Here is a 19,086-nt window from a genome sequence, read left to right on the forward strand (position 1 = left end):
GTTTAGATTCCGCCATCGCGTCTGTTATAAAAGAAATCGACAGCGCATTCATTTTAAAAGACAAACAGAGAACCGCAATCAAAGCATTTGTCACTCACTGCGTTGCTCTGATTGGTTGTAGGTCTATCCAATTGAGTGATGGACAGGAGCATATTTGCATATTAGATTAATGATCTCAACCTGACTGTCATATCGTGACTCATCTGTTGATCTCCAGTATATCTTGCGAGTGACCTTTTGTGTTTCTGTTTGTACAGCTTCACTTTTTATATTGACTATACAAATCACAACATGTAAATAGGAAAATGTTGGCGTTATTTTGTCACGTATTGGGAGCAGTATGCTAGCTGGAGCCGTTTACCTCCTGTCTTTGTGCTAAGCTAGGCTAGCGGTGGGTGCGTCAGAGTTACGGCACGCACGGAGATGAGAAGGGTGTGTGTGGACTCATCTAACTCTGGGGGATACGGTGAATAAGATAAAGTCCCAAAAAGTCGGCGTGTTCCTTTAACAAGAACAACAGACTATTAGCAACAACAGTAGCGTAGCACAAGAAGCACATTATAAAGAGAGCAGAGCACATGAGGAACAGGAGAGCACACTCAGACAAACCACGACTTGTGGTCAAAGGTGGAAAAGCAGCCATTTTTCATTTTTTGTTTCATTTAATAATTCACTTTGTGCTCTGTAAACCACAAAGCAATACAATTAATCCTCATAATTCATGTGTTAGTGTTGATGTAGTTCTTATACAATGTATGAAAAAAAATAATAATAAAAGGGACTAATTCACTTGTACAGAAACAATTCTTATGAATCTGCTTTGATCTACAAATGCAGCCTTATTCACATAAACTTCAGCCTCAGTCCCAATCCTATGAGTTCAGGCAAAGCTCATGTAGGCATATATAATCACAATAAAAGAAAATTGTTGTGGAATGGTGAAGTGCTTGTGAACTGGAGAGCTGACATTTTATTTTGTGGGTAATTTCATAAATTAAAGTTTTTTATTAAGGAACAGGACTTGTTCAACAGTGTGAGGGCTAAGTCTATTTCTTTTTTTATTTTCTACTGCCGAAGGGCATGACACTGGAAACCGGCTCAAGGGGTTCGCGCTATTTCTGAATCTGAATACGAAGCAGTCACGTGACTGTGTGTGGAAATGAAGCTTCGGACATCACAGATCACGTGGTTACGGCAAAACGAATCAAGCTCCGATACACTGCTTCAGTGTGAGATGTTTTGTTTTTTTGATACAAGCTTCGAAGCCTCGGTGCCGAACGTCACATCACTACTTACAGCTCCTTTAATCATCATCAGCTCCTCCTGTGGTTATTAACTTCCTCTGTTCTGATCAACTGAGTGATTAAATCCTGCTAGAGTTGCTGTATAGAGACACGATGCCACAGTGAAGTGTTGCTTTACATGCGTATCGTGAACCGCACTATCTCAACACACATCTGCTCTGAACACAGTTTATACACATTTTCTACACATGGATTATAACGTTCTGCTTTACTCTCTCCAGCCTTGAGAAATATATCAGATCCAGACTCCTTTATCAACACTACAAATGCTCTGGAAGATCTGGGATGTATTTCTCAAGCACCACTGATTTAACTTCCGCCTCCCTGAACTTCTGGACCACTTTGCTAAAACACTTGAACGAGTCGTTTTCGACCAACTATCTACATTTCTCACACAGAACATCCTCCTGGACAACAACCAGTCTGGCTTCAGAAGCGCCACTAAACTGAGACGGCCCTGCTCTCGGTTATTGAAGCTCTGAGACTGGCAAGAGGAGCCTCCGAATCCTCAGTTCTCCTCTTGCTGGATCTGTCTGCTGCTTACAGTTAACCACCAAGAAGAGCATCTCAGGAACAGTGCTTCAAGTCTGACCTCTCAGTGGGTCCTTCAGGGTGTCGTGAGGTGTTTAAGACCCAATATCTAGCTCTCGGTTATTGAAGCGGCTTCTCAACTACAACTCGCTTCAGTGGACTTACAGATACATTACCAGCTCATGAAGGGGAATTATCATATTCCTAACAAACATCTCAGGAAAGGAGACTTATTAAACACAACTGCAGAGGTTTATTAAGAAAATTATAGCAATCATTCAAAATGAAAACAGATGCTAAAAACAGGAATGAACAGACAAGATCCAAGAATCCTCAAATCAGCTCCATCACACAGAACAGAGAGAGATTATACAGTCTGAGTCTGTCCATTACTGTATTAATATTATATTTAAAGCAGTTTACATATGAAGCACAAGAGAATGACTTTCAACACTGTAGGCAAATATATCCATAACATCCATATAAATGAAAATAAATCTTGGCTGTTATTTGCACACAAAAAAAATTCTAAACTTTATGGTGTCACTATTTAATATTACATAATGCCACATATACACAACATCATCATCACATAATACTTGAGCTTCACATCACAGAAATGATGAATATGTGCACGAGTCTGTCATCTATTATCTTCTATCCACTCTCAAGCTGTCAGGAGGAGAATGACTATCGCCATTGACCAAAGATAAATCTATTTAATGCTTTATTCATTCATAGATATTCATGTTAAGTGAGACTCTAGCACACTAGCATTTATATGTTTGCAGAAACATTGACACACACTTCATGATCACATGATCACTGTCACACATCATCAGTCTCTCGCTTCAGCCGTTTGATCCCGCCACAATAAAATCAGCCGGATAATCCCATCAATTCAGGATTGAAACCTCAAGGATTCATTTATTACATTACATTTACATACATTACAGATGCTTTTATCCAAAGCGACTTACAAATGAGAACAACAGAAGCAGTTAAACTAACAATAGCAAGTAACTCACAATATGCAAGTGCAATGACCCTTTCCAGTTTAATCTAACGCAGTACCAGTTTTATTATTTTTTATAATATTGAAATATTAATTCATCAATATTTGTGCATTTGAATGTGTTCATACATGAAAAGTTGTATGTTTTAGATGTCGTCAATACATAGATATTCTGTGACAAATCTGTCAGAAAAGAGTGTTTTCTCACCTGAATACTTGACAGTGTATCTGACTGAGGTCTCCAGTTGATCTCTGCGAGTAACCTGACATCTCCACACTCTGTTGTCATCTTCATTCAGGAGTGTTGTAGTCAGAGTGAGGATGATACAGCGATATTGATCTGGATCTGATGATGATAATATCTGATATCTGGAGTCTGTCTTCAGATCAACACCAGCCTGATTCACCCACAACAGCTCAAGTCCCGCAGAACGGACCCAATTATCACAGAAGAATATAGTATATGAATACAACTGACAGGAGAGAGTCACAGAGCGGCCTGGACTGATCTCAGTCTGTGAGGATGAAGATGATGATGATGAAGATGATGATGAAGATGGTGATGGAGACACTGAAACTGAACACAAGACACAAATCACAGACTCTTCAATCATCATCTGAGTTTAAAGGGAGAATCTGCCCTTTTTAAATTGACCACATAATCATGAACTTACCATGAAGAACATGCAGATGAACATCAGCACTAGGTCCTTGTTCTCTGCCATTCACATATTGACTGCAGCTGTATGATCCACAATCTTCTGCTGTGACGTTCTTGATGTTCAGAGAGCAGTCAGACTCCAGACTCAGTCTCTCATGTCTCTCTGTGTCTTTATTCTTTATCCCTCCAGTAATCAGTTTAACTGCTGAAAGACTGAATCTGTTATCGTAGGTCCATGTAGTTGATTTGCAGTCAGAAAGAGCTTTATTACAGGACAGAGAGACATTTTCACCAGAACTGATGAACACATGATCCACTCCACTGGTTCCTGAAACACAGTATATCTCAGTGATCATTATGATATTAATAAATGAAACATAAAACACACCAGCATAAAAAGCAGAAGTTTTAAATCATAGTATTTTTCCTGACTTAAAGCAAACAACACACTCTCCAGAATAAACTATTAGTCTTTATCAGAGAGCTGTTCAAATCACTGACACACTCTTAATATGAAGATAATTCTTCATCATCAGATGTTTGAGTGACACTATGTCCAGTATCAGGAATAATACAGTATGATCTGTGTGTATCAATACACAACTCTGAGATCACAACGTGAATGTGTGCAAGAATAAACTGAGCATGTTCAAATGAACTCTTTCCAGACTAATTCCACTAAATGTCTTTAGAGAAAATACAGATTTCTTTACCTGTGAGAAGTGAAGAGAGAATGATCAGTCCCAGCAGACACAGATCACACTTATCAGCCATTTTCTGTTTCTGTCAGTCTTCCTCTTCATTATATATAGTTACAGCTCTTTCTCTTCATTATATATAGTTACAGCTCCTCCTTTAAACATCATCAGCTCCTCCTGTGGTTATTAACTTCCTCTCATCTGACCGACCAACCATCACTGCTGAAATAAACATAAAGCCTAATGTTGCAGTGCATGATGGGAACCACCAATCAAAGCTCATCCATGTCTCCCAAAATAATCATTATTGCTAATATAGCGTATAACTGTTGAGCTGAGTGAACCTGAAGGTAGTGATGGTGAGATGAAGCTTCATGAAGCTTTAAAGCTTTCCAGCCTGATGTGTGTAAAAGTGGTTGATTTCTCCAGGTTTGGAATGCACACAGCGCCACCTGCTGGTCAATGCTAATATCATGCAGAACAAATCCTCAGTGGTGTGTTATGGAAATTAATTTGACTTCATGCAGGGCTGCCAATGCTGAGAATCAGGCAATCGACACTTTTCACTCGCTCTCACGACACACATCCAGTTTCTCACGCAGAGGAAAATCATGAAGCAAAGAGGACTGACACTGACAGACAAGGCTACTATTGATATGAAACACACTCTCATCTCTCAGATTCTGTCCATTTTATCACGAAATTCAACAATAAATACGGTTTTGGCGCTTGTAAATGTGACGTGACAGATCTCTGTATCGCCTGAACCGATCATCTCTTACTCTTCACTACTAGTTAATAGCAAATAAACACGAATGAACAATAGGTGTGTTGAAAGATACAGTACAACTTACCGAAATGTATATCCCTCATACATCCCACATGGAAATAACCTACAGTATATAAACATATATGTTTTAATATAGGTTTTGATATAGGTTTATACAGTAGGTTTGACAATATTCCATATTTATTTATTTTTAACATATTTTTTACATATATCGTTAAAATATTATACCATTATAATAAAACCCTATTATATTTCATTTGAGTTGTTATTTTTAATCTTTAATAATAATAAAAGCTGACAGGGCTTTATATTTACAGCATTAGGGGAGATATTTTTTTTTTCTTGTGAAAAATGTACATGTATCTGTACCTAATATTTAAAGAGTAACTAAACCCTAAACCAACTTTTTTTAGTGAATGATCTGTATGAATGGGGCTTTATTAGTGCTGTTCATTGATTCAAGTAATTTTTTTGACATTTGTGTTTAAAGTATTTTAATTTGACTAAATAGGGTGTAAAAACGTCTGAGTGCTGCCCTCTTCAGGTTGAACAGGGGCTACTGCAGTTGAATTTTCCTATTGGAAGTTGTGGTACACTCTGATGTCAGAGGGTGAGTAGGGGGAGGCTGCAGACCTGGAGCCGGTAGATATACGCCCCTAGCAGTTTTACGCCCCTGGCAGTTTTACGCCCCTGTTATTCCTGATGCGTCCAGTAGGGGGAGGCTGTATATTAGCCTAGTCATATATCAGAGCAGCCTTATACTGTCTATGAAAGCAGCCGAAGCGATACGAATTGAGGTATGTAAATAATCTGCCAAAGTTATTGTTGTTGATTGTATTGTAATGATGCAACATTTATTATTTATGAACGATTGATGCAATATCAATTCAAAAGATGGGTCTATAATTTATTTCTAGAGAGGTTAGGCTGCCCCTAGTCTTCTCTTTACCCACCCTTTCTCACTCACTTTTAAAATTAATTACATTTTTATTTTTATCTTGTTGTCTGTCTTTAGCTTGCATGACATGGCTTCTTCTGGTAAGACCCTGTTTACTCCTTGCATTTAAGCATACTCCACATGGTTTCTGGAGCAACATTAGAGTGGATATTGGAAATGTGTGATTTTTTACATATGTTTACATATTTTACATACATATGTCATGCATGATAAAACCCACATTGGTCCTATATGGTTTGAATGTAGATTTTGGTTTGAGTTGTTTCTTATAAATTAGATGATCTAATTCTCTAATCTAATGTATATCTTAATATACAGTTTTCTTAAAATAGCTTACTGATCTGTATGTGCACTTAATGTGTTTTATCATACTCTGTCTTTGGTTCTTTTTAACTTGCATCTCATAAAGGTGTGTGTTTGCTTTAGCTATTTAAGAAAATTAAAATCTCTCTCTCTAAACTTGTATAAAGTAAAAAAGTAAAGTAAAAATAAAGTAAAAAACACCCATCTGTTTTTTCTCTCTTCAAATGTAAATTGTATTTTCTCTTCAGGGGAAGAAATAATATCTATACAGAGAGGTTGCAACTTGCCTGCGCTTAACAGATGCACCTCCTGCTGTTCCCTATTTCACTGTCCTTTCTGTACTTCTGATTTTTTCAAGCCCTCAAAGAAAAATAAAGTACAAACTCATCTTCAGCTTCACTTTTCTAGGGCAGTCGTCCAGGAAGGTAGCATCATTTATGATGGATTTTTTTTTCTTCTAAAAATGTTGTAATGAATGTTAATGTTAAATGGATGCATGATTGATGTTTTAGTATTACTCAAATAAAAGAATGTCAACATTGTCAATGAAACATTAAGCTGATCACATGAAATAGGAATGCAAGAAAATGAGTGATTTTTGTTTTGTTTTTCTTTTTTCTTTCAGATTATACAATCCACCGGTGTGGTCTGGGTTGTGTGTCACAATTACACTATCATTGTGTATATTGTTCCTCAATAAAATTCCGACGTGACAACTTTGTGGCCCACTTGAAAGTCTGTAAGACTGCCAGTACATCGACGACCATTCCTGATGTGGCTCCCCTGCCTGCCAGTACATCGACGACCATTCCTGATGTGGCTCCCCTGCCTGGCAGTACATCGATGACCATGCCTGAGGTGGCTCCCCTGCCTGCCAGTACATCGACGACCATTCCTGAGGTGGCTCCCCTGCCTACCAGTACATCGACGACCATTCCTGATGTGGCTCCCCTGCCTGCCAGTACATCGACGACCATTCCTGATGTGGCTCCCCTGCCTGCCAGTACATCGACGACCATTCCTGATGTGGCTCCCCTGCCTGCCAGTACATCGACGACCATTCCTGATGTGGCTCCCCTGCCTGCCAGTACATCGACGACCATTCCTGAGGTGGCTCCCCTGCCTGCCAGTACATCGACGACCATTCCTGATGTGGCTCCCCTGCCTGCCAGTACATCGACGACCATTCCTGAGGTGGCTCCCCTGCCTACCAGTACATCGACGACCATTCCTGATGTGGCTCCCCTGCCTGCCAGTACATCGACGACCATTCCTGAGGTGGCTCCCCTGCCTACCAGTACATCGACGACCATTCCTGATGTGGCTCCCCTGCCTGCCAGTACATCGACGACCATTCCTGATGTGGCTCCCCTGCCTGCCAGTACATCGACGACCATTCCTGATGTGGCTCCCCTGCCTGCCAGTACATCGACGACCATTCCTGATGTGGCTCCCCTGCCTGCCAGTACATCGACGACCATTCCTGATGTGGCTCCCCTGCCTGCCAGTACATCGACGACCATTCCTGAGGTGGCTCCCCTGCCTACCAGTACATCGACGACCATTCCTGATGTGGCTCCCCTGCCTGCCAGTACATCGACGACCATTCCTGAGGTGGCTCCCCTGCCTACCAGTACATCGACGACCATTCCTGATGTGGCTCCCCTGCCTGCCAGTACATCGACGACCATTCCTGATGTGGCTCCCCTGCCTGCCAGTACATCGACGACCATTCCTGATGTGGCTCCCCTGCCTGGCAGTACATCGATGACCATGCCTGAGGTGGCTCCCCTGCCTGCCAGTACATCGACGACCATTCCTGAGGTGGCTCCCCTGCCTGCCAGTACATCGACGACCATTCCTGATGTGGCTCCCCTGCCTGCCAGTACATCGACGACCATTCCTGAGGTGGCTCCCCTGCCTGCCAGTACATCGACGACCATTCCTGATGTGGCTCCCCTGCCTGGCAGTACATCGATGACCATGCCTGATGTGGCTCCCCTGCCTGCCAGTACATCGACGACCATTCCTGAGGTGGCTCCCCTGCCTGCCAGTACATCGACGACCATTCCTGATGTGGCTCCCCTGCCTGCCAGTACATCGACGACCATTCCTGATGTGGCTCCCTTAACTGCTAGTAGGTCCTTCAAAAAATCACAACTACGAAACAGCGTAGTTGTTAAAGCAAATTGCCCTCACTGTCACATTACTATTCTAAAAAAAAATTTAAGAAAACATCTGGAGAGGAAACACACAAAATCTAGGGATGACATTACAGCAAGCCATCACCTTTATTCTGACTGCATAGACCGAGCTAATGGTGTCTATGCAGTCCAGAAACATTTTCTTTCTTCGAGTGTTCCGATCCATGTTGTGTACAAAATCTGGGGAGCAGAGCAGAATGTAAGATGTGAGTTGCCATCCTGTCAAGTGGAGATCGATTTAGCCAGGAGGAGTGGACTAAGCCACTACAAATGCCATCACCTCAGGTCACTAGACTATTGTGGGTCCTTTGTTGATGATCCTTCTCTTTCTGAAAGTACCCTGACAGAAATGGTCAGGCTAAAATGGTTTGGCAATGAAAGAAAGAGAGATTGCCTACAAAGGCAAAGCTTGGCCACCCAAGACAACAAACCCTTGTCTGTAGCGACAAAGGCGACAATGCCATCTTTAAAGAGGTGCATTTCAGTGTATGAGCCACATGCATCATATTATGCCCAACTTGGAAGAATAATGGTCACATATGATGTAAAGCAGAACTCCTGGCATTGTCCTTGTGCCAGGTCAAGAAGATCCTGCCTCCATAAATACATTGCAAAATGGCACCTGTTCCAGACTGAGCATCAGCTTTTCAGGACCGTCCAAAGCACAGATCAGACCAGTCCAGTTCATGAAAGTGTAGATGACGCAGGCCTAGTGTACCCCCCGACAAAAGAGCTGGAATCTATGATTCAGTATGTCATGAACAACAAGACCATCCCTGCAGCTCTTCCTGAGCACCTGCGTCTGCCTTCCTTTTCAAGCACATACCCAACCAGCCTCATTCCTGATGAGATGTTCTGCCACAGATGTGCTGGAAATGTACCTTTATCAGACCCTCTGCTCATCACATCAAAGGCCAAAATTCTTACAAATACAAGAATTATCCATGGTAAGTAATTTTGGTGCCAATAGGATCTATAAAATACATACTGACATCAGTTCTAAATATGTCCTAAATGGTATTGTAGTATGGCTTAATTTTCTAACATGGTATTTTTCAGATGTTGCCACCTACTCAAAATGTTGCCACCAATGTGGAATCCACTACAGGTATCAAGAGTGGAAAGATGGCCTGCATAATTTTAATGACAGTGTCATTCTTGACCTCCCTTTATGCATACATCTTCGAAACATGCTACAGGTTAGGCTATCTTAAATAATTTACCATTACCTCTAGTAAAAGTAATGCTTTGCAAGGTTTTTCAAGAAGTGGATTGCAATTATTGTTTGTGTTATCTGAAATCATAGGCCCACACTGCTGTCGGGAGAGTGGTTCAGTGTCTGGAGGTCACTATAGGGGAACAGTTTCCTCCAGCCAAAACAGTGCTCCATGCCTATCTCCATTTTGAGGCACTCACAGGTCACGAGTATGAATACTCTTGTGTGACATGTGGGGATCATCCACCCATTGTCATTATGGATCTCCACAGAAAAGGAGCATTCAACATGTCATGTAAGTGTGTTGGCATAGACCAAATTGAAATTCTGTGCTTTGAGCAAATAATACAATCTGGGTGATTTGACACTGCTTGTGCATATTTAGCCACAGGAGGCTTATACCTAATTTTCTCTATTATACAGGTCGTCTTATTAATATTTTTCCTTCTGTATGTTGTTAGTGAGTGACATCAAACCACCACCAAAGGATTTCAATGGACACATGGATATGGATGATTTCTGGGATAAACTGGCCCTGCAAATGATTGGTCGTGGCTTTGTAAAAAGTAATTATCTTGCTTTTATGTGCCTCTTCTTGACATTTGGTATGCTATTTACAATCTTTTTTTGAACATTTTGCTTTTTCTGTTGTTATTTAAGAACAGAGCGACAATCCCTTCACTGTCCACCCCAATTACCACTTTTGGGCACCATGGATTGGAAGAAATACACGCAAGTCCAGTCAATGCCTCAACACAGAGTTCCAAAAAATCCACCAACCCAAAGAAGCTGAGCTTTGTGAAATAACTGTCTCTGAAGATAGATTAAAAAATGAGCTTTATAAGAAAAAGGTCAAATTGATTTAATTTCTAATTTCTGCGACTAGTGTGAAGTGTTTCTTTGGCTAAGTAGCATGTACTGTAAGTGTTTTTGTTGCAACTGTATTTTGATTTGTTTTTTAGGTATCGGTGATAAGGAAACTGTGCAAGGAATGTGGTGTTGATTCCATTGGCTCAAAAAGTGACCTCCTAGAGAGGCTTTCATCTGAGATGAAATGTAGACAGACGTATGACAAAATATTTGAAAAGATTTGGGGTGCCTCTGGTAAGAAACAAATGCTTGTGTTTTGGTATGTTTGTGACTGTCACTTTACCTTTGTGGGCCTTATACTTTTATTACTGCTGCCTAACGTAGATGTTTTTTTCCTAGGAGGATGGGCTGTGGTCATGTGCCCTTGTGGAATTGTCTATAGCATCAAATGCTGTTTGCGAGCAGAGAGTCCGAGAGACTTTGCAGATGTCCTCCTCTCATGGAAACACATACCCAATGTAGTCATTTATGATTTCGCACGGGGACTGGCCACACACACCAATCTTCGCTATCCTGAGACGTTAATCTTCACGCCACACGAAGGTCGTCTAGCTGACCCAACAGATGGGAACATAAAGATGGCAAAGGAAGGAAAACTGAAGATCTCCTTGCCATGGCTTAGTATAAAAAAACAAGTCCCAGACAGCCATGGCCACCCAATTACAGGCTCAGCAGAGCACTATGTCCTTAATGACAAATTTCATGAAGACAATTCAAAAGACGAACGGGATGCTCTCCGCAAGATTGGTCTTGTAGCCCAACTGGCTGGTAAAGTGAATAGCCAAGTTGCGGAGCAGTTCTTTAGCAAATTAAAGAAAAATAACTACTTTCTAAATATGACCCTTCCATCAACCCACGTCTTCCTCATGAGAAGTATCATCCACCACCACAAAAGTCAGAAGAATTTGAGAAGACTAGAGGCCTTAAAAAAAGTATTTGGGACAGAAGTGGTGCTGAACATCAACCACCAGGCTGTTCTTGGTAATGTTTTAATTACTGCAATATGACTTTAGAATTGGTTCTAAATATTACTTGTACAGATGTTATCATGTACCAATATTTTGTGTTATCCAATTAAGCTGTTTCAGAGTCCTCTACTCAATCTGGTGCAACAGACGTTCGCCAAGTGACCAGTAAGTAACACAGTAGAGGATCAAGCCACTTTATGGCACTTGTTTAGTCTGTTATTGCTATGCATTGCGAAGTACAATGTAATGTTTCCTTATTTGCATGTGGTCCAATATTATATCATCTTTTAATATCAAACTCATCAATTAACCCTTTTATATCAACATCTGATATACACTGTACTTGATTTTATTGACGTCTACATCTGTCATTTCATTGTTGTAATTATTGTATTGCATTTGTATTCTGTGTCATTAACTAATAATCTAATTTTGCACGCCTTACAGACCTTAGTGGCTCAGAGGCAACAGTGGATTTACCAGACTTTGATGCCCCTGCTACAGGCATGGGTATGGATAAAGTAATTGCACAAACTTACAGTAATTTTCCATTGCAGTTCATTATTCATGACCGAGATTGTTTTGTTTTATTCCCATAGAAACGTCTGCAGATGTGAACATGGAGGAAGTGGATGAGGATATGATTGTGGAGGATGCAGACGAGTATTCAGCTCAACCTTGGATGAAGCCTCATAATCTTCTACAAGACAAATTGGTAGTTGTTCATATCTTCACTATCAATGCTAAAACATACTGTCCACAGTAGCCTGTATTGTAACATCCACAATTTGTGTTAACTAAAATATCCATTTTATAAAGACAAGTTGCCTATTTAAACAAAATATGAAGCATTTAGTCTTTCTTTTGTCCTTTGCAGCTCAGATACATCCTGGACACGGGGCGGCTGGCCGATGAGGTCATTGTGAAGGAGGGAGTGATATGCCTCTTAAGAGAAGATTTTTGGACACTGGGTTTGAGAAGGGAAATGGAGTCTGATGTAAGTAGTAACATTTTCATGTAGATATTTTTCATGGACCAAAAAAGTACAGCTGTGAGCACAATGTATGCTCTTTGTTTTCTTTGTAGAAAGAACTTAGACTTTTGTGTATGTGCTAACTATTTAGATTATTTCTTGCAGATTGGAAATGCCTGCATGAAACTCATTTATGAAGATGCTCGAGCGCATGTATATATCTTTTTCACATGATTTGTATAAGCTATTAAGCTTAGTTTATACTTTTTTTTTTTATTCTTTTATTTCAAATATGAATGGCAAGTGGTAGTCTTCTTAATATTTCCATTTGCTCTCACAGGGCAAAGGCATATATGCTGCTGATATGTATGTCGTTACTACATGGAAAGACAGTGTAGATCCCTTAGCCTACTTTCCAGTGAGTATTGAATGCATAAATCATACTATTTGACATCTAACGTAAGTCGGAAGTAAAATAATTTTTCATATTTGTTGATTGTGTTTTATAGGATGATGCTGACATGAAGGATGCACTTGTGTTCCCTCTATGGACAAAAGCTGCCGGCCCAGAACATTATCTGTTATGTGTAAGATTTTACAAGTTATGGTGTAGCTCAAAAACACTTGCATACTGTATCACGTTTTATACAGCTTTTGACTACTTATTATTGACTCATTATTATTTTATGTTGGTTTTACGGAGGGGTGTTTTTACCCTCTATATCATAAAGCAAAGGTAATTAAAATGTGAAATGGATTGTCATAACACTCTCTGTACTCCCTAGCTACAACCATGATTATGCATCCCTATAGGTACTGAAGCCACTCTTAAGAGAGATCCTCCTACTAGACTCCCTGTGTAGTAATCATGAGTCTGGTTTAGGAGATGACCTGTACAGAGACATCTTTAGGTCCACAGCTAAGATATAACTGCCACGTTCCTATGGCATGTAATGTAGATATGCGGTTGCATTGTTCCAGTTGTCTTTTTTATTTTTATTTTTTTAGCTACGAGAGTATGTGTTATCATATTAATTTACAGTTGCCACGTTCTTATGGCATGTAATGTAGACATGTGGTTACATTGTTCTAGATAGAAACATCTATCTTAATAGATTAAACCAGCAAAGCAAAATCAGGCCTCTTTGTGGATGAGGACGTCCATGTTCTGTGGGAGGAAATAGACTCAAATGGGAGTGAGCAGAGGAGTAAAAATGCTGGTTTAATTTATTGCCAAATGATATGCTGTTACATAGGCTTTGTAACATAGGACTCCTCATGGCTCTTTGTTAATTTGTCTTTTATCCAAATCTTAGGAGTATTGCACATCGTCTTGACCCTGGACAGTGGACAGAAGTCACAGGATTGGATATTGGGGTGACACACAACTACAATACCACTGTTCATATTTTCAGCTCTGTGTATGTTTTTATTTCACATTCTAATATATTTGTATCCTAAAGGTCTTTCCTCAACAGACCAACAGCATTGATTGTGGAGTTTTCATGCTCATGGTAAGCTATTAAAACAGGCTACTAAAGCTATTTTTTTTCTTTCTTTTTTTTCTGGAAATTAATCTTTACTCTTTTTCAGTATGCCCTTTACACTGTGCTGAACACTCCATTCAATTTCACTTCGGTGAGCTTTTCTATTTTCTTCCTTAGAAGGTTGCTATAAAGTTGTACTTTATTGCTGGTCATTGAATTCTAACAATACTAATGAAATACTAATCCTGTGACATTACAATTTCTGTTAGCTTGACATGCCTGAAATCAGGGAGTGGTGGTGTCTACGTCTAATTGAGCGGTTTGAGACAGAGGGGTATGTGTATTATTTTCTTTACATCTCAGTTTGGTGTTTCATTCTTTGTTCCTTCCTTGTCAGTAGAAATAATTGACCAAAATGAGGCATTACAGGTCACTAAATTTATACATTATACATTACTTTTATGTAATTATTAATTATACATAAAATGATCAATGCAGTCTTTTTATTGTCCATAACAAGAGTTGTCCTATTGGGGGCCAACAAAGTAGATTTTTTCTTTCTTTTTAAAAGGCATGGGAAAAGGTTCGCCCACTGGACCGAGGAGGCAAGATGCCTGACTGAAGGGACATTACGACCTCTTTACAGGTGTTTTCCAGGACTGACACATGACTTGCCACAACATGTTGTTGCCAAGAGGAACCGAATGTTGTCCAACCAAGCTCTGGTGGACTTCATTGTGGCAAGAGGAACCGATAACCACATTCAGGTACATGCATCAAGAATGCATTTTTTTTACTGCATTCTAAACCAATAGCTTGTCTAGTAAATAAACAACTTACACATACATGGAAATGTTTTTAATGCCATTTTCAATTTTCTCTGCACAGTCCATCATCAATGGACAAAAAAAATCAAAGTGGCTTGACACTTTTTCCAAGTGTTCCATCAAGAAAGTGCCTGTACCGTTATTCATTGAAGATCAGGAGCAAATTGATGTTATCTACACTCATCTGACTTCAATTCTGGCCAGCACACCCACACACACCCACAGTGACCAGATCAGATTCATTATGGATGTCCTTTTTCCAGAGGTAGGTCTTGTGTGTTAGTTGTGCTCTGCATGGTGTCAGATTCACATTTTTTTTAAATAATAGTTTTGTGCTTAATATAGAAAAGGCACTTTTGATTTTGTTGTAAAAAAAAACAACTAAACATGCAAAATGATGCTTGGCTTATTTGGGCTGTGACAAATCTCAATTCTTTCTCTGGTAGTCCATCATCTGTGCTCTCGCTGTTGTGGAACATGTGTCCATCTTGGAGGCTGAGGAGAAATTCCTGCGAGGACCTGTCATTGACGCAAGGTACTGTAAGGATCATATAAAGGAAAAGAATTTGAAACATGACATCCTGCCATTATTTATAAATAACCATTGTTTCTACCACTATTTAACTTTTGCTTTTTTATTTATTTTTATATCAGTGAGCGGGAGTACTTTGACAGGAGGATAAAAAAACAATTAAAGAAGAGTGGCAAGCCATAGGAGAGTCATCTACAGGAGTCATGGTGTTAATAAATAACTTTTTTTGTGAACAACAATGTTGTCTCTTTCTTTTAAATGGCCCTTGTAATTTTAGAAAAGGGTTAAATTGTGTTTGTCTTCATAAAATGCTATGTAGGACATGTTTTGTAGCTGTATGACGACCAATTGTGAATAGTACAGCAGATATTTAATTTAGGATCCATATGATTACACTGTACTGTATGTCTAATGGCCTAAATATGGTTAATACCTAAATGTAACTTAATATAAATTCACAACAACATATATCAGTAAGTCTCCTGTATATAAAAACAGTTTATAAATAAATATAAATAATACATTCAACAGTAGGTCATAGGTCTGCAGCCTCCCCATATAGTGTTATTTCACCGTATTTCCTTCTCCCCCTACTGGACGCATCAGGAATAACAGGGGCGTAAAACTGCCAGGGGCGTAAAACTGCTAGGGGCGTATATCTACCGGCTCCAGGTCTGCAGCCTCCCCATATAGCAGAGGGTACCAGCTAACCACGCCCTTGCCTGCAGAGAGATAGGTCTCAGATGCACGCCCCCTCTCCACTGGGCTCTGCCTACTTTTCCAGCATTTTTCAAATATTGCCAGTGGGTGGAGTCAGGCTCTGACCAGGGGTTTAGTTACCCTTTAACGAAATTAATCGATATTGAATCAAAATCGGATTCAAATCACAAGACATTAAACATTTGTGCCTCCATCTAAGAGGCAGCGCAGTGAATCTGGCTGTTCTGGAGACAGAGCGTTCTGTGATAAGTGGCGGCTTTCACAATATGCTCAAAGGAAAGACTATCTTCTCGGTCTCCAAATCCATCAATACAGCATTGGCACCCATTAATTCAACATTGATTCACTGTGACAAATGACTTGCATGAGTAAAGTCTTGTCATTCTGTCTGTCAGGTTACTTCAGTCTGCGGAGGCCTTCAGCCGCAAAAGTGGCAAGGCTGATTGGTCAGGAGGGGTGGACGACCCATTGCCCCAAAGCAGAGGAGGTAGTCAAGAGCAGAAGGTTGAAACCGACCCTCATGTGCAGCACTGTGTGGCTGAGCCGGCCTGGACAGGTCTTGCTATTACAGATTGTGGTCCTCCCAAAGGTTTCGGTAAGAAAACCTTGCAGTTATTTTCAAGGCAAGAAAATACAAAAATGTAAATTGTACCTTTTAACAGCCATTAACTACTGCACCAAGAGCTAGACTTAAATCCTGAAACGTTTGTCTACATGCAAAGTATATTCAGTAACTCGAAATGTAATGTTCTCCTAATTACAGGAGCGGTTGCGACCAGAAACTTTTTTAGTGGTGACACTGTCTGTGATTACCACGGCAAGGTCATCATCACGGCATCTGAGGGGAGAGCTATGATGGAGGATCTGAAGGAAGAGGCAGGGTATCTTTGTAAATCCGGGGAGAAAGGCCTGTGCATTGATGCCCACACCTTCCCTTGCAGCTGTCACCCACTAGCAGACACGTCTGGCCGCCGCATCAATCATTCCTCCGGCCAATATAAAGACATTCTGCTGGAAAATGGTTGTTAACGGAGAAGACCAGGAAGTGGTTTTATTTAAGGCTCTGCAGAACATCCCCGTTGATCAGGAGTATTTGACTGTGGGGTGAGTCGTAAACCGTGCCGTGGGGAGGGGTTAGATCTCGAGTGGCTGGACGAGTACGCCCCAGTCCATTTCTTTTGTTCAAAAGTTCACTTCACTCTTTTAGATGTAAAGTTAGCCCATATTTTGTAGTTTTGTAGTTTTTGTTAAATGTTTTTAGTGGTCAGTCATCTGCTTCCTTCATCCGTCTTCAGTCATTGCATCGTTTTGCCATTCCAAACCCAAACTTATGGTGCACTTTGTCACGGTCACCAGCTAGTCACCACATTTCCCATCATCCTCTCTGGCCCTCACCTGCATGCACTTACCTGACTCCTTACCTGCACGATACCTACCTGAACAACTTGTCTTCAGTCATCTGCTTCCTTCATCCGTCTTCAGTCATTGCCTCGATCTCCATTTCAGAACAGACATCTATCCTGAACACTGTATTCATCAGTTACTCTCCTGCTTCCATCGCTGCGATCACATACTTCTGCAAATAAACCTGTTGATTACTTTACCTGTGTGAATCCTTTACCTGTGTGAAAAATAAATGAGTGTTTACAACATTCTTGCAGGTGTTTTATCTGTATTTTGTACAGTGAATGGACTCATCAGTGGGAATGCTCACTGTCCACTGTATTAAGCTGCTGTCACTTTGCCTCTGCCCAGGGACTACAGATGAACATTAGCTTGTAGCTATCTCTGGTCTGTGCAACACATTTGTTGTGCAATGTCCCTGTCAAATAAACAAATAAATAAATAAATGTATAATAAGTGCACCATATATGGTATAAATACTTATAAATATAATGTGTATATATATATATATATATATATATATATATATATATATATATATATGTTATAACATTTAATAATCCATAAGCATTTCACAGATTCTATGTACACTAATTGTATAAAACAATTCTGTCAGTACACCATAAGTTATAAAAATGAACTAGATCAATGTGATTAATGCCATTCATAGTTTCCATCCTTATGTTGTGTCTCCCTCTAGTGGACAAGCAACATTTATTTATTATATGTGTTTTAAACACTTATGAAAATAACATATAATTATGAAATAAATATATAAATATAACATTCATGCATTGCATTTATAAGATTTGGAATTTTTTACTTTTATTTTATAATATTACAATTTGTGATTTTCCATTGGTTAATGTTACTAAATCATGATAACTAGTTTACTGGATCAATGCGATTATTTTCATTCATAGTTTCCATCCTTATGTCTCCCTCTAGTGGGCAAGCAACATTTATTTAGCAAAACTATGGACCAGAATCAGAAGATTTGGATCGACTCACTGAAGCAAAAATGAGCAAAGTGTCATAGTACTCAAAGCGAGGAAGCAATAATGCAAGTAAAAGTATTTAGAATTCTCAGAGTCAGATGAACACAGAACAAACACAGTGGCAGTTGAGTGGCGCAGGGACCTCGACAGGCAACACAGAAGATGACGGTGGTGAATGGTGGAGTCCGTGACTGGAACCAGATGAAGTAATCCAGAAACAGAGCGAGGAACAAACTGCAACACCAAACGGGAACACCGACTCCCGAACACACCAGACTGAATCACAACGGAGACCGCCAAACAGGAACAGGATACAACACGAGGAGACTTCACAACGATCTGACAATGAGAGGACAGAGAACGTGAGTATATGAAGGCACGTTGATCAGCTGCAGCTGGCGCCGTTAGTGAGCTACAGCTGTCACCACTGATCAGCGGTAATGATCTGGACCACGCCCACACACACACACACACACACACACACACACACACACACACACACAGGTGTCACTGCAACTCTAACTGATAACACCTGAAACTATACAGACATTAAACAGATTTACTACATTTATAGCAGATATTAAACACCACTGGTTAAAGTCTGTCCACTGTGTCTCTGATCATGTA

General features: G+C 40.1%; 1 protein-coding gene and 1 long non-coding RNA gene across 3 annotated transcripts in view; one reads left to right on the plus strand and one right to left on the minus strand.

Annotated features, from left to right (window-relative positions):
- Window positions 1–2,904: 2,904 nt before the first annotated feature.
- Window positions 2,905–19,086, minus strand: part of LOC311301705 (uncharacterized protein) — a 571,741-nt gene continuing 555,559 nt past the window's right edge. Inside the window, exons 1-3 of one of the 2 annotated variants that reach the window (XM_084426981.1) lie at window positions 4,225–4,465; window positions 3,525–3,839; window positions 2,905–3,427 (exon numbers count right to left, since the gene is read on the minus strand). In XM_084426981.1, the coding sequence (XP_084283107.1) occupies window positions 2,997–3,427; window positions 3,525–3,839; window positions 4,225–4,285 (807 nt within the window). In that variant the 5' untranslated portion in view covers window positions 4,286–4,465 and the 3' untranslated portion in view covers window positions 2,905–2,996. Of the gene's footprint in view, window positions 3,428–3,524; window positions 3,840–4,224; window positions 4,466–19,086 lie in introns of those variants that run through there. The other variant, XM_084426982.1, reaches the window with a different exon arrangement.
- On the plus strand, window positions 16,244–16,907 carry LOC311303922. The gene is made up of 3 exons (XR_014629847.1): window positions 16,244–16,350; window positions 16,453–16,652; window positions 16,821–16,907. It is a non-coding gene; the product is annotated as an uncharacterized lncRNA (long non-coding RNA).

The sequence above is a fragment of the Rutilus rutilus genome (assembly GCF_951802725.1).
Source record: "Rutilus rutilus genome assembly, chromosome: 1".
In the NCBI taxonomy this organism is placed as follows: domain Eukaryota; kingdom Metazoa; phylum Chordata; class Actinopteri; order Cypriniformes; family Leuciscidae; genus Rutilus; species Rutilus rutilus.